This window comes from Macaca fascicularis, chromosome 6 (genome assembly GCF_037993035.2).
Source record: "Macaca fascicularis isolate 582-1 chromosome 6, T2T-MFA8v1.1".
Classification (NCBI taxonomy): Eukaryota; Metazoa; Chordata; class Mammalia; order Primates; family Cercopithecidae; genus Macaca; species Macaca fascicularis.
This window is the reverse complement of record NC_088380.1, coordinates 101,081,843-101,096,768: the sequence shown is the minus strand read 5'-3', so window position 1 is coordinate 101,096,768 and position 14,926 is coordinate 101,081,843. Positions and strand designations below refer to the sequence as shown.

The 14,926-nt window shown below is 39.7% G+C and overlaps 1 protein-coding gene and 1 long non-coding RNA gene across 2 annotated transcripts in view; one reads left to right on the top strand and one right to left on the bottom strand.

Annotated features, from left to right (window-relative positions):
* Positions 1 to 13,650, top strand: part of LIX1 (limb and CNS expressed 1) — a 51,042-nt gene extending 37,392 nt beyond the window's left edge. Inside the window, exons 4-6 of the mRNA XM_005557432.5 lie at positions 736 to 831; positions 8,649 to 8,726; positions 10,503 to 13,650. Of these exons, the coding sequence (XP_005557489.1) occupies positions 736 to 831; positions 8,649 to 8,726; positions 10,503 to 10,790 (462 nt within the window). The 3' untranslated portion in view covers positions 10,791 to 13,650. The remainder of the gene's footprint in view (positions 1 to 735; positions 832 to 8,648; positions 8,727 to 10,502) is intronic.
* LOC102116404 (uncharacterized) lies at positions 2,653 to 4,010 on the bottom strand. Its single transcript, XR_278090.5, has 3 exons — positions 3,936 to 4,010; positions 3,637 to 3,808; positions 2,653 to 2,744 (listed from the first exon to the last, which is right to left on the bottom strand). It is a non-coding gene; the product is annotated as an uncharacterized lncRNA (long non-coding RNA).
* Positions 13,651 to 14,926: the final 1,276 nt, after the last annotated feature.

The following is a 14,926-nucleotide window of genomic DNA, read 5'->3' as shown; positions in this document are numbered from 1 at the left end:
TAAATTTGCTGCTATCTGATGCTTGTTTGTTCAGTCTCACAAAGTCACCATTGCCCACCTTCCCAGGAATCCGTGTCCATAGGACACGGAAGGGCTGGCCCAAAGGCCATACCAGAGTTGTGTTAGCTTCTTAGCAGCACTCCCCACACCCAAATTGAAAGGGAATTTCATTTCTGCCCATCACCCACCCACCTCGTTTCCTAAAGATTAAGCGGTACAGGAGTGAAAAAATATAAACCATGATCCATGTCTCCAGGCCAAACACCAGCATATTACGAAAAGCTCCTATTAAGAATCACAGCAGTAAAATATGAATGGTCCATACAACTGACAAATTCTTTCCAAGTCAATTATGTAATACTGCCTGGTTATCATTGGAATCAGAGCAAAGTCAGTGTTTCAAGATTTCAATAACCAATGAAGGCAGCCTCGGAGCTCAGCCATGCAAATGTTAACACCACCACCACCAACACCCTGTGCGATAATACAGAAATATCTTCCTTTGGAAAATTATTCTATCAGCGAGTATGTAACAATTAGCATTCTAATTAAACGCTCAATTCAAATTGATTACAAAACCCTCAAATCAACTGGAGACTTGGTTGTAGAGTGAACATCTGTTCAGGTTAGACCAAAAATAGAAGGCTTGCTGTGTGGTCACAGAATTAATTTGTGACCATTCAAAGAAGAGGAGGAAAAATCAGTAATTTTTCTTTTTCTGCTTGCTTTCCCAAGGGCACTTTAGATGATGCGGATGACCCCAGCACCAGTGTTGGAGCCTATCACTACATGCTGGAGTCAAACATGGGGAAGACCATGCTGGAATTTCAGGTACCTGCCTGCCTGCCACATATTTATTTGATTATCCAATCCAGAAGCCTAAGAGAAATGCAACACTTATCACTAATATCTCCTGACCCAGTAATCTTTTGGTATTAAGTGTTTTTGGTCATTTTAATTTAACCCTCCTGGAATCCAGCATGGTAGCCCCATCTCGGCCACATCTCATACGCCTAAACAAACACACAATCGGGGAACAATCTTTGCTTTTATAAAGGAAAGCATAAGACAAATCTAAGAAATTGGTGAGGTACACCACATGCTTATGATTCTGTAATGTTTCAGTACAAAGCTCCCCCCTAAACCAATGAAAACAGTTTGACATGTTGGTTGTTACCATCTGCTTCTTAATTTTCAAGTCCTATAACTTCTGAAAGTTCCTGCAGTGCATATTAAACAAAATCCTCATTGGGTCTGGTTTTCTATTAAACAAGTTCTGTCACCTCCTATCATCAATGAAATAAAAAAAAAATTAACAATCTGTAACTCCTTTTCATCCACTGCCAACAAATGATAACAAGAGCTGAGGAACTATATTACCTATTATTTCTAAAATATATTGTTATGTTAGTAACAACAATAGTAATAACAGCTGACACTTATGGATGCTTACTTTGGCCCATGCTTAGCATTTAACAAATAGTGTCATAATTTAACACTCACAATAACTGTATGAGGTAAATAATATTGTTATCCTCATGTTATCATTGAAGCTAGGGTTCAGGATCAGGCAGTCTAATCTCTGAGCTCACACATCTGACTATTATTCTATATCAGGCTAGACAGATGGAATTTTAGTAGTGATTGGGCATGAAATGTGCTTCCCTTTAAAAAACTTAACTCCAATGCAGTTGAACATCCGTACACATGCAATGCTGGTAGGAATCAGAATGCAATATGACAAAAAGACTTCACCCTTAGAAATTCTGTTTTCTTTTTTTGTTTTTGAGATGGAATCTTGCTCTGTCGCCCAGGCTATAGAGCAGTGGTGCGATCTCGGCTCACTGCAAGCTCTGCCTTCTGGGTTCACGCCATTCTCCTGCCTCAGCCTCCCAAGTAGCTGGGACTACAGGCGCCGGCCACCACGCCCGGCTAATTTTTTGTATTTTTAGTAGAGACAGGGTTTCACCATGTTAGCCAGGATAGTCTTGATCTCCTGACCTCGTGATCCACCTGCCTTGGCCTCCCAAAGTGCTGGCATTACAGATGTGAGCCACCGCATCTGGCCTTAGTCATCCAGTTTTATTCTTAAGTAGCCATGGTCTTACTGACCTTTGACGTAGCCTGTCTTGGTTAGGAAGCAACAAGGTATCCTTTAAGCCTAGTGGATGGGGCACATGTCAGCTCAGTGGCTGTGACCCAGACTCTGCAGTGGGTTGGCCAGTTCGAGCCTGGCTCTTTTCCTTACCTCAAAATCTATTTCCTCGTTTGGGTGTAAATCAGGGAGAATAACAGTACCTTCCTCAAAGTGCTATTGTGAGGATTAAATGGGATGATATGGGTAGAGTCCAGAAGAGTGCCTGGGGTATAATGAATGCTCAGTGAAAATGAACAACCATTATTATATGTATTTCTGAAGGAGTCTTTGCTTGAAACGCCAGAGGCTACTGGATGGATTCCGTTGACAACTCTGTCTAACCTAGCTCTATTTGAACCTGCACAAAATGGTTCAGGGACCCTATTGTAGGATAAAAGAGTCGATCTGTAAAAGGTCCTTTTTTTCATAACAATCTAAAACTAAACAGAGGAATAATACTTTTAAAAAGAGGTACTTTTTTCAAGAGAAAGAACATAAACTGTAAAAAATCATACAGACCTATGTGTGAAGTCTGCTCTGCCACTCGCCATCTGTGAGCTTGTCCATCATCTGTGAGCTTGTCCATTCTGAGACTCAGTTTTCTCATCTATAAAACAGGAATGCTAATGCCCATTTTGTGGAATTTTTGTGGGACTTAAGTAGTGTAACATTTATAAAGCATCTGGCATAATGCTTCCCCAAGCAGGAATTTCATTTAATTCCTGTTCCCCCTCCAAATCATATTGTAGTTCTTTCACTATGGAATGAACATTGCCTGCCCCAGTACACAGTAGCTTGTATGTGATTTAGCGCTATTTTTGGAAAAATTAAGAATGATTTTGATTGTGATTGGTTTCGTCTACCAAAGATGGAGGAAGGTGAGATTTTAAAAAAATTCTTAAAATTCCTTCCAAGTACTATGAAAGGCTCTACTCAACCCTCTTTTAGTAATACTTTAATTGCTTTGCTATAGGCTATGTGTTTTCTGTGTGGTCTGTAGTAAGGTATTTAAATTTGTGAAATAATAATTTGAATCCTACTGTGGACATGCTTCATAAATTCTCCTAAAGGAGTCTGGGTACAGGATGGAGACAAAGGAAGAGGAAGATGTGAGGGCAGGGAAAATCCAAACTCCCTTCCCCAGTAGGGATACCGGCAACCCAGGAGGAGGGCCTGTGGAGCGCATCCCTTTTCCTTCCACCAGCCCTAGCTTGCCTGCTGGGACCTGGCACATTCCTTAGTGGCCTGGGTTAAATGCTTCCTCTTGTGTCTACACATAATGGGAATTGCCCACAGACCTGGACTGTTTCTGCCGCCAACACAGCAATTCAGTACCCCTGGTGGGTAATAGATGTGTGTTTGTATCTAGCTATGGATGACTCTACCATATAAAAACAAGCTGGTGTCTCCAGACTGCCCTCGGGCTTTCGCGGGGCGGGAGGGGGGTGGGGGCGTCCTGCAGCCAGCACTCAGAGGAAACGTGATAGGCCTCTGCTTACCTTCACTTCGTGGGAGGGAAGCCGGGATGCCTGTTTCGAGGTAGCTTTGCCACAGAGAAAATTGCCTGCTGTTTGCGGGGAAGGCTGGGAGCAGTACTAGTCACTGGGTCTTGTCAAGGTCGGATTCTAGGCAGACGTTGACTGAAGCTGGTTAATATATTTATTCTGAATCCTAATGCAATCCAAGGAAGAGTTGTTTATTTACATCTGCTAAATTTTCCAGGTCGCCTTTTAAAACCTCATCCCATAAACAAATTTCCTCTTAAATCCATTCTCTTGGGTGGGGAGATGGTGCCCACCTGTTTTTCAAGTTCTCCATTTACAGTGTTTGTTTTTCTTATTTCTGATGAATCACAGAGCCAAACCTGTCTCCTAGAAAGAGTTCCAAAGAGAAGCAGTGAGCATTTTCCCTCTACGAAGTAGCTGAAAAGCCAAACATTGTTTCTAACAGAGGCAACACCAGGAGAGGCTGTGAGGACAGAGCCCCGTTGTTGTCTGTTTAAATGAAATGAATGACAAAATAAACCAGGAAAGCTGCAGAGTGAGAGCTGCAACCGAAATTTTCCCCGAAGAGGAAAGAAAATACACAGCTTGATTCTTTGTTCTATATTAAATTTACTCTGCTGGTCAGGACCAGCTGGATAATTTGCCAGGCCCAGTGCAAAATGAAAATCTAGGGGCCCTTGTTGAAAAATTACCAAGAATTTCAAGACAGCAGAGCACTAAACAAAGCAGGGGCCCTGTACAGCGGCGCAGACCTCATGCCCGTGAAGCCGGGCTTGCCCTGAGACAGAGCCACAAGAAGAGACCAGACAAGGGCTAGGCAAGTGAGGCATTTGTCTTGGGTACAAAATTGAAAGGGATGCATAAAAACTTCATAATCAAGATGAATATTATAATGCATTATTTTTAAACTCAAAATTCATGCAAAAAATGCACGATAAACAAAATATCAGAATTATAAATAAAAGACCATGAACATGTATAATTGGCCCCACTCACTTTAAATCTTGCCTCACCTGCCTCACCTTATGAGGCTAACTTGTTTTTCTGTTGGTCTAGGTGGGCCCCTCAGGCTTCCAAATTACCCTACAAACCAAACACCACACCCCAAAAGACTTCAGTGAGGAGTATGACAGATCCTACAGGAAAAGACAACACTAATGTCCTTTATTTAAAAAAAATTGTGTATATATTCTTTTTTTTTTTTCTGAGACAGGAGTCTTGCTATTTTGCCCAGGCTGGGCACAAGCTCATACTCTTCCTGCCTCAGCCTCCCAAGTAGCTGGGACTACAGGCACATTCCACGGCACCTGGCTACACTAACTTCCTTTAGAGTAACAGACCTTCTCCAGGTAGAATACGAGCCAGCAAACACCAGGCAGCAAAGAATCATGGGAAAACTGGCAAGCGGAACTCCACAGCAGCCCTCTCCTTCCCACTCTGCAATCATGCAAGGATTTTCAATGGAATCAGTCAGAGGCATGCAAAGATTTTCTGGAGTTGAGCCAAGAGCTCAAATAGTTTTGGGAAAATTTGAAGAGAGTGAATTTGGTCTTATGAGGGGAAATAAAGAAGTGAGACAGAAAATATGTGAAAATATTTAAATATACTTTATATAATGATGGCAAGATGAATATCTCTACAGAGGACAAAAACTAGATGGGGATATAACGTACGAAGTTGGAAAGGAGGTCATCTTCCCGAGGGAATTTTAAGAACAAGAGCAACACTGAGGAAGTGGCAGTTGTGTTACTGGAGAGAAAAAAATAAAGCTGCTTCATGACGGGATAGAAATTTAGACAAACCAGAGATGGTGAGGAGGTTGACCTTCATCCTGGAGACAAAAACAGTTCAAGTCTCTTTGGGGACATTTTTGAAAGATGAAGGTTGTCAAGGGGCATGAGAAAGGGTTTTGGTTCTGTTCACAGAAGAGCTGTGAATTCTAAAGTCTTAGGAGATTTTCAGGGTGGAATGATAGTCGCTTATGGGGCGGGGAGAGCAGTTAGTGTATAGATAAGAAAGAGAGCCCGGAAGACCCCAGAGGAAGAAGAGTATGTTTCTAAGACAACAATTATCAGAGGATGGAATTAAGAGCCCTGTTAGCAATAGGCTGTTTCTCAAACTGGGCCACAAGGATGCAAGAACAATGCCAAGATAGCTAGCTATAGGAAGCCACAAAATAAATCCCATATATGTGTCTGAGTTCTCAACTTTACGTAAAGATTTAGGGTGGTGGGGATCAGATGGAGGAGTGGAGTCTCACTCACTTGCCCAGGCTGGAGTGCGGTGTCGCGATGGCAGCTCACTGAAGTCTCCGTCTCCCAGGTTCAAACAATTCTCCTGCCTCAGCCTCCCGAGTAGCTGGGATTACAGGCACCCGCCACCACACCTGGCTAATTTTTGTGTTTTTTAGTAGAAACAGGTTTTTACCATTTTGCCCAGGCTGGTCTCCATCTCCTGACCTCAAGTGATCCGCCTGCCTCAGCCTCCCAAGTGCTGGGATTATAGGTGTGAGCCACCGCACCCGGCCAATATTTGTTTTCGCTTTTCTAAAAATGGACATATACAATTGAATACAAAATTTGAGTGGATTTTTATGAGACATAAAACCAAAAAATTTTTCTTATTTACAAATATTGTCACTCCTGTTACATCATAGAGACTGGTTCCCAAATATTAAAAAAAACCTTCGTATTCATTTTTATGGCTTCAAAGTATTCAGTGAGTTGATTTGTTAGTATGGTAGGAAGGGCAACACAAATTTGCCCTCCTCAGCCACTGAGGCTACTTTGATGGAACGCCAGAGAAGAACAGCAGTGACAGTCAGATTGGACAGGATTTGATTTCTAGAACAAAGCACTCTCACTTTTTCAATTTAGCATAGTGATGTGATGAAGTGAAAATCTGAACAAGGGCAGGAAGATGTGGAGGAGAGGGGCCAGGAGGGGGCAGCATCCCTGGGCACGGGACCCAGGACCCTGTGCAGACAGGGAGGTCTCCATCTGGGGCAGAAGGAGCAGCTCAGCTGGTATTCATGTGTGTTTTAATTAGCAGACACAAGTGGTTTTGCTTTTACTGAGGTGTCTGTGGGCTCTTAGAGTGCTTACTGTGCAGTGAACTTAGACAAAATGCCAAACTGGATCTCTGACAGAAAAGAAGTAAAACATTTCATTCTAATGGCAATTTTAGACATGAGAGAAGTGCTATTTGCTCTTCTAATAATCTGATAGCTTTAAAATTTACCAAATAATTTTAAGATGCCTAAAACCTGACTATGAATCTCCTGATTTTCATACGAGAACCTCTTCCCGAGCAAGCAGAGGTAAAGACAGTTAATTAAAGTCAGCTTTTTTGTTTTGTTTTAAGAGAGAAAATATTATGTTGCCCAGGCTGGTCTCAAACTATTGGGCTCAATCAATTCTCCTGCCTTAGCCTCCCAAGTTGCTAGGACTATAGGCACACACCACCGTGCCCAGCTAAAAGCTTTTTTGAATGAGCAATAGGACATCTGTCTATGTTAAGTTTTCATAACTATTTTTAAGACATGAAAGCTCCTTGATTGTATAGAGTTATTTTTCAATAATTTCAATAACTGCAGGCTATTAATCCACAATAGATGTATCTCTGACAAAAAAAAAACTATAAGTGAAATGCAAATAATTTCAGTGGAAAACTCATTATAACCGCATTAGGAAAATGAAAATCTTCAGTATACCTTAGCTTACCGTTGATATCACAAAAGGCAAGGAAATGATGGTGCTGATAGTCTGAATGCTGTGCTTAGCCCTGGCCCTTGGATTTGGAAACCATGGGTGAGTTTTAATGTCAATACAACCTTATTGTATACATTTCAAGGCATTTTTCTTGACTGAATTTATAAATTTAGGAGTATTGAACAGTTTCTGTAGTTTGTTCATTATATGTTTTATATTGACAAAAGACAAAATAATAATAAATTTAGTTTAACGATCTAGCTGACTTTTACTTGCAATTTTAGAATTGGGTAACACCTCCTTCTGTAAAACAGAATGAGTGTTCCGATGGGCTGAGCAGAGGAAGTTGGCTTTAGGCAGAAAAGGGCTGAAGAAGGAAGAAACAGAGGACAGAAATGGATTGGTCATTTCATAGTTACTTCTCTTGTAAAGATTAAAGCAGACGAGACTTCTTTATTATGCTGGCTAAAACTGGCTTGTTTGGGGATTTGGGGATATTTATTTTTGGGCTTAAATTTTTGAGAGTTAAATTGTTTTCTTTAAGATATAACATAGTCACGTGATTCAAAACTCAGTAAGTTTTGCAAAATAATGTCACAAGAAGGTCTCCCTCCTATTCCTGTCCCCTAGGCATTCCTCTGGTATTCCAGAGACAGCTAACGTTACCAGATCCTTTTGTATCTTACTAGAACTCTTCTAGGCATTTACAAGCAAACATGTATATAGCAATCTTCTTAATCAAATAGTAGCACACATTACACACTGTTGTGTACCTTGCTTTTATTTTAACACATCATAGAATTCTTTCTATTTAAACTTATGGAACATTCTTATCCTTTCTTTGTGATTGCAAAGTGTTCAGTAGTATAGATATATCATACTTTAGCCATTCCTCTAAAAGTGACCATTTAAGATGCTCTCAGTCTCCAGCAATTTTTAAAAATGATGCAATGTAAAACCTTGCCTATACACTATTTCTCAGATGTCCTGGTATATTTAAATAACTTCTTGAGTGTAGAACTGTTCAGTGTATTATTTTTAATGCTGAAAGACATTTGTCAAATATTTAGCCATTTCATTACACAAGTAATGTAATGCTGTGGATATAGCAAAGCAGGGAGAGAAGAATGTTTCAGAAGCCTGGGGACCCTGGGCTTGGGAAAGTCCCAAAGTGTTGTGACAATATTGTGTATTCTGTTTCCTGATATATTTGGGAATTAAGAGTTATGCCCTGCTCAGCTCTCACCAATGCACATTTCGGATTTGGGACCAATGATAGTTGTTTGGGTTTTGTAGGAGCTGATGACCATTTTCCAACTATTGCACTGGAATGGAAGCCTAAAAGCCCTTCGTGAAACAAAGTGTTCCCGACAGGTAAGATTTTCTAATCAAGTCTGGTTCGTGTTGTATGAACTAAGCAGGTGGCTCATGATCTTCCTAGGAGATTTCCTTTATTCGGATTTTTCCGAATATAAATTTGGTAACTTATTTATTAAGAGCAGAGGACACATGAAGAAATATATGGAACAGCCCCACTGAGTCAGGGACTGACCAAATATACACACTAAAAAGAACGTGGGCACAGGACTGATTTAGGTACTTGTACTGAATGCAAACCGAAAGGATCATAAAGGCAGACAGCTTCTAAAGAAAATCCTGGATCTGCTCCGTACGCCTCCCCTGCCTCCCTGGAATGTGTGCCCTCTTGCACGTTCTGATGCAGAAACTTGAAAATGCACTGCTTCTGAAACCTCGTCGCTGGAGAGTGGCCAAGTTGGTGGCCGGAGAAGAGTATTTCCTACTCCTGCCAAAAGTCCCCAATAAACAACAGAAATGATTAGAAACTCTGACAAGCCGGCATTTAATCACCCCCGTTTTTTTGGGTTAGAAGTTTCTTCTTTATTTTTCAGAGACACGGTCTCGGTCTCACTATTTCTTTGTTATTTATGAGAAGCACCCTTCCCCCTTTTTAAATAGCTAATGTAAACCCCCTCCTGTGTATTTAATGGTTTTCACCTGTTGTTCTCCAAGATTTATCCTTCCTCTACCCACCGTTAGAATGTGAAAGATGGTAGTTTATTTCTGAGAATTTCCTAGTAGGAATTGGTATGAGGAAGAAAGCCTCTAGCAGTCAGCAAGGTAAGGGTGGGTGTAAGCAGCTTTCCATGCACTGCAGCCCCTGGAGATTTTAGTTGTTCTTTGCTTAGAAAGTCTAGGTTTCAGATGTCAAAGATGGAAAAGAAATGAGTAGCTGACAATGGCTTTGGGTTTTTTTTTTTCCTTTTCCTTTGATTTTACAAAAGGCCTTTGAAATATGCTGGTTGGGTTATAAACACTTTTCCATGATTGTTTTTAATTTGTTAAGGTCATAAATGCATACCATATGTTCTTGAAAATAAAAATAAGCAATGCATTCGCTCCACATGATCAACTCTGCATATGATGTTATTATGCATTGACAAATTTTTCACACAAGAATCGACAGGCAGTAACTAATTTTTAATTATTTGCAAAAGTAAAAGACAATGTACCATGAAGGTATCATTATGATGTCAATAATGGAGATATCTACCTTCCATCATACATTTCTAAACTCCCTTCTGTGTTTACTGTGAGACAGTTGGACCGTCTCCCTTGTGCTAATACCACAGTTGATTCTCCTGGTTTCTAAATGATACTCTGAGATGCCCTTAACTAAGAGCTTCCTGCTTTCTTCAGTGGATTTGACCAAATGCCATTCTGCCCAAATCCCTCTGTAGAGCTACTTCCCTCTCTTTCCAAAGGAAGTAATGCTGGGCAACAGGGTTCAATGAATAAATGAGGTCATATTCATACCAGTTGTTGTAGGAATGTATTTTCAGTGAATGGCTTGTATTTCTAGAAGTGGCAGAGCTGTGTTTGGTGAACATTATTGAGTCATTCCGGTGATGTGTTTTGACTCAACCCGGAGTGGTGTGCTTTGCTAGGCCAACTTAGCCCTTCATTTCCTTTACAGAAGTAAACCAGTGGGTTTTGGTTTCAGTTTTTGAACATGAGAGAGGTTGGGTTGTTGATAAAATCCTAATGGACGTGGGAAGCAGGGGGAGGCATGTGGACAGGTTTCTTTGTTGCTCTTTATTGACACCCTGGACTTTGTTTCTTGGCCCCCAGGAAGTCATCTCCTACTATTCTCAGTATTCTCTAGATGAAAAGATGCGCAGCCACATGGCCCTAGATTGGATCATGAAGGAGCGGGAGTCACCAGGAATTGTCTCTCAAGAGCTACGAATGGCCCTGAGGCAGTTGGAGGAAGCCAGGAAAGCAGGACAAGAACTACGGTTTTACAAAGAAAAGAAAGAAATCTTGAGCTTAGCCCTGACTCAGATCTGCAGTGACCCTGACACTTCCTCACCCAGTGATGACCAGCTGAGCCTTACAGCCCTGTGTGGCTATCACTAGCAAGGCCAAGCCCCGGGTGCCCTCAGTGATGGCAGAGGCCAGACTCTAACATTAGGAATCTCAGCGCAGAGGTCCTCAGAGGCTCTAGCATCTCTAGCTACTACCGGAAGGCTCTCCTAACCCTCTCCACACTTTCCATTTACAGAGTATGAGAGTTGTAGGACCCTTACAAGACCCAACAAGCCACTCAATGCATTTTTTCCATCACACTCTCAATAGTTCCAGCTCAGGATGAAAGGATAGACACAAAACTGTTCGAAAAACATTTCCAGGCCTGGCTCCAACCTAAAGCCTGATTGACATGTGCCTTGCTAGATTATATATGTTGTTTCAAAGAATAGTCCAATATAGCATCCCCCAAAAGAACAGCAGCCAAAACTAGGTAAAGTAGCATGATAGCAGTTTTAAAAGATACTTAGGATTAAATAAATAATATGGATTGTTTTAAAAAATATGTAAGGATCAGAGTCTCTTTCTAAGCTTTGTAAGCTAAGCAATAGTTTATGTCCCACTAGATACACTGCAAAGCTACAGTGGGGATTTTATCTGGGCATCTCACCATCAAAGATCTTGAAATAGTAATAGTATGAAAATACTAGATAAAACTAATGTTTAAAATGCTTTTGTAATAATAATTTTTTAAAACCCATGCTCTTCCATATATGGGGATAAATATCACCTAGAAAAGTAGCCTCACTCTTATTCCTCAAGAATATCCAACTTTTATGAGTCTTGCAATCAATTATGTTCATTTTTAATTTGCAAATAGATAACCTGAACTAATTTGTTCTTATTTTTTGCCACTGCAAACATATATCTACAGGGAGAAAAATTAATGGCATTTCAAAGGTTAAAACATTTTGAAAAATTATTAGCATGTGACAAAGAATGCTTGCATTTGATTAGTTTCACCAGCATTTGAAAGAAGGACTCTTTAGCTCTTTTTGTTATTCAAGAGCATAAGCAACCAGTAGCTCAAATGTAGTATCATTATTAAGTTTAAGTCACTGGAATCTTCTTTAAAGGAGGGATAAGACATTGCCATCTCTAATTGACTCATCTGTATGGGTCAATCCACTGATCAGAAAATAAAAAAATTTTTTTTTTTTTTTTTTTTTTTTTAGTAGAGATAATATTTCATCCTGTTGCCCAGGCTGGTCTTGAACTCCTAGGCTTAAGCAATCTGCCTACCTCTGCCTCCCAAAGTGCTGAGATTACAGGCGTGAGCCACCATGGCTGGCCTAAACTAATTTTTAGATAGTTCCTGGTCACTCAAATTTAAGAATGTCAGCAATGTCAATTTTAAATGCTCATAGGTATTTCCTTATCTATAACATGAAAATGATTATTCTGCATTTTATCCAATAGTCCAAATTAAAGAAAATATTTTTCTCAATTTAAAATAATTTCTTTTTCTTTTGTTTATGCAAGTGCATACATGCTTCACTGAAAGCAAAACCATTATAATTACATTAAAGTTTATAAAATAAGATATTTTAACCTCATATCTAATAAGTATGTACAAAGGTAACTATCACTCCTTAAATTCACATGAAAACTACTGTAACTGATCATGTATTTTGGAATTAGACTTGATAATAAAAGATTATCATGTATCACATATCTCACACCAGGGGAACATTTAGCTACATAATTGTCCCACTTTAATATCTTTTAAAGGTAATAGTAATTTTTGACACATTTTATTTTAAAATATTATTTAAACAAAAGTTACATTCCTCTCCACAATGAGGCTAAATGTCACTTAGGAAAGAACTTTATTCCCTTATATTCCTGAAAAGGAATCAGGATTAACATTTTTATGTTGAATAAATTTTAAAATCTAGGAAACATTCTATTTAACTTTTTTCATAAAGCCATTACTCTTTACATTGCCATTTCCAAAAAGCTACAATTTCCCATGTTGGATGTGATTAAAGTTAGGTACACCTTTACTACATTAGCAGCCTTTGACAACGACTTCCTCAAACTGACACCATCTTAATTAGATGCAGGGACAGGGATCGGATGGTATGATATCAAATTTACTTTCTGTCCTACAAGTTAAAAACTGTACCCATTCTGTAAATTGAAAATAGAGGTTCTCCCTTGGCCACTGTCAGTTTTTCCTGACTGGTCAAAACTGCCCATTCTTCTTGGAATGGTATGGAAGCTTCAGCAAAAGACGTAAAAGTCAGAATCTTTGATGGTTCCTTGAATGCTCATTTGGTAGTAAATCAATTTCAGCTGAGACATAAGGGCTGCCAGTACATCATATAAACATCTTTATAGCCTAGAGAAAAGAAGGTTGAAGAGCAAAGCAGATTTTTTTTTTCCTTTTCTATATCTTGTTCTGAACAACACACTGTGATAAAGGGGACTAGAGTGGAAGATTCCCTATTTAAACACATGAAGCTCTGGATCCTAGCCTTTTTTGGTTATAAACCCTTTGAGAATCTGATAAAAGCTATGGATCATCTCCTAGGAAAATCGAACAAAACATATACATTCACGTTACACAGTTCCAGAATATATGGACCCCCCAAAGACCATGGATTGCCCTAGGAGATCCTTAGATTCTTGTTTAGAACTGTTGATTTTGAACACAACATACAGTGTCAAAGTTTACATCAGTGATCCACCATAACTCAGACATAGCCCAGGTAGCCTGTTTCTAACACAACTGTCATAATTCTGAAATCCAAAATTGCACTGTGTTTGACAGGAGTTAGTTTAATTTCCACAAAATCCAAATTTACCGTATTATTGTTTTTTAAAAAGCAGTTTAGAGCAAACTAGTCGCTAAACTCGGGTGAATGGGACAGAAAGTACAGATTTAATAAAGTCGTACCTCTAATGTTCAGAATTTGGTTGTCTATTTGTTCAAAGCTGTAGTTCACTCCTATTTTTGCTGTTAAATTTATTTACCTATTTCTAGAAAAGGAAAATAATTAAACCATAGATATTCCTGAAATGCTGTACCTGTATCAACTATGAATCTGATCAGCTAAGTCTCCGGAAAAAGAGAATCAAAAGGATAAAGGTTTAACACTTTTCTGTTTCTTTAGAGAAAGTTTTCAAAGCCAGAGGTGGTGTAGTAGTTGGCTTTATCTCTAGCTGAGATGCTTTAGAGAATTCTGATTTTTATCATGCCATGCCTTTCTTTTTATCCAAAGGACAAAAGAAGCTGGACTAAGAATATTTTTATACTATATTCGAAGGTAAACATTAGTTAAGATGTTATCTCTTATATATTATTGATTTTTTTGTTGGTTTGCCTTACAGAAATGCAAATATCAAGATTTCTTCTATAGTGTCCATCCTTAAAGGTAACATTAAGATTGTTTTTAGCCAAGGCTCTAGGAAAATGAAAATCCTTCTCCTTATAACAGTGGTTCTCCATTTTGACTGCACATTAGAAATACCCAAGGAACCTTAAAAAACCCTAAATATCCAGATTGTACCCAAACCAATTAAATCAGACTCTGGGAGTGGAGCGCAGGCATCAGTATTTTCTAAAGCTCCCCAGGCAGTTCTAACACGCGGAAGGCTGATAACCACCGCTCGCTCCAGAACTACTGGCTCAGAGGTCTATGCCTAACCACTGGGAACTATTACTCCACTTGACCTTGACCTCAAACTCAAATGTGGAGCTCTTCTGAGCTGGGTAGAAGCACATTTTTTTGCTTGGATCAGAGGTCTCTCCTGGAAGCCAGGACTAAAGCAGGGCAAGTACACACACATGTGCATACATGCACAAACACCCCTCATCTGAGCAGGAGAGCCAGGTTCTGCCCCAGGGTCCAAGCTCTCTTTCTCAAATATGATAGATAACTATCTGCACCAGAATCGTATCGGTTACTATTTAAAAATACAACTTCCTAGGCTGCACCTTAGACCTTGCAACCAAATTCCAGGAGAGGGTCTGGATTATGTACCACTTCACCAGGTGTTTCTGATCATACTTCAACTTGAGATCTTCTGGGTGAAAGCTACCTAACACATCCTTTACTGGGCAGCAGAGCCCTGGCTTCTACAGAGAGAGCACAGAAAGGAATAAGGGAGTGTGTGAAAGGTTGCCTCTCCGCCCCTCCTGGAAGCTAGAGAGAAGAAGGGGCAAAAAGATGTGTTGCATT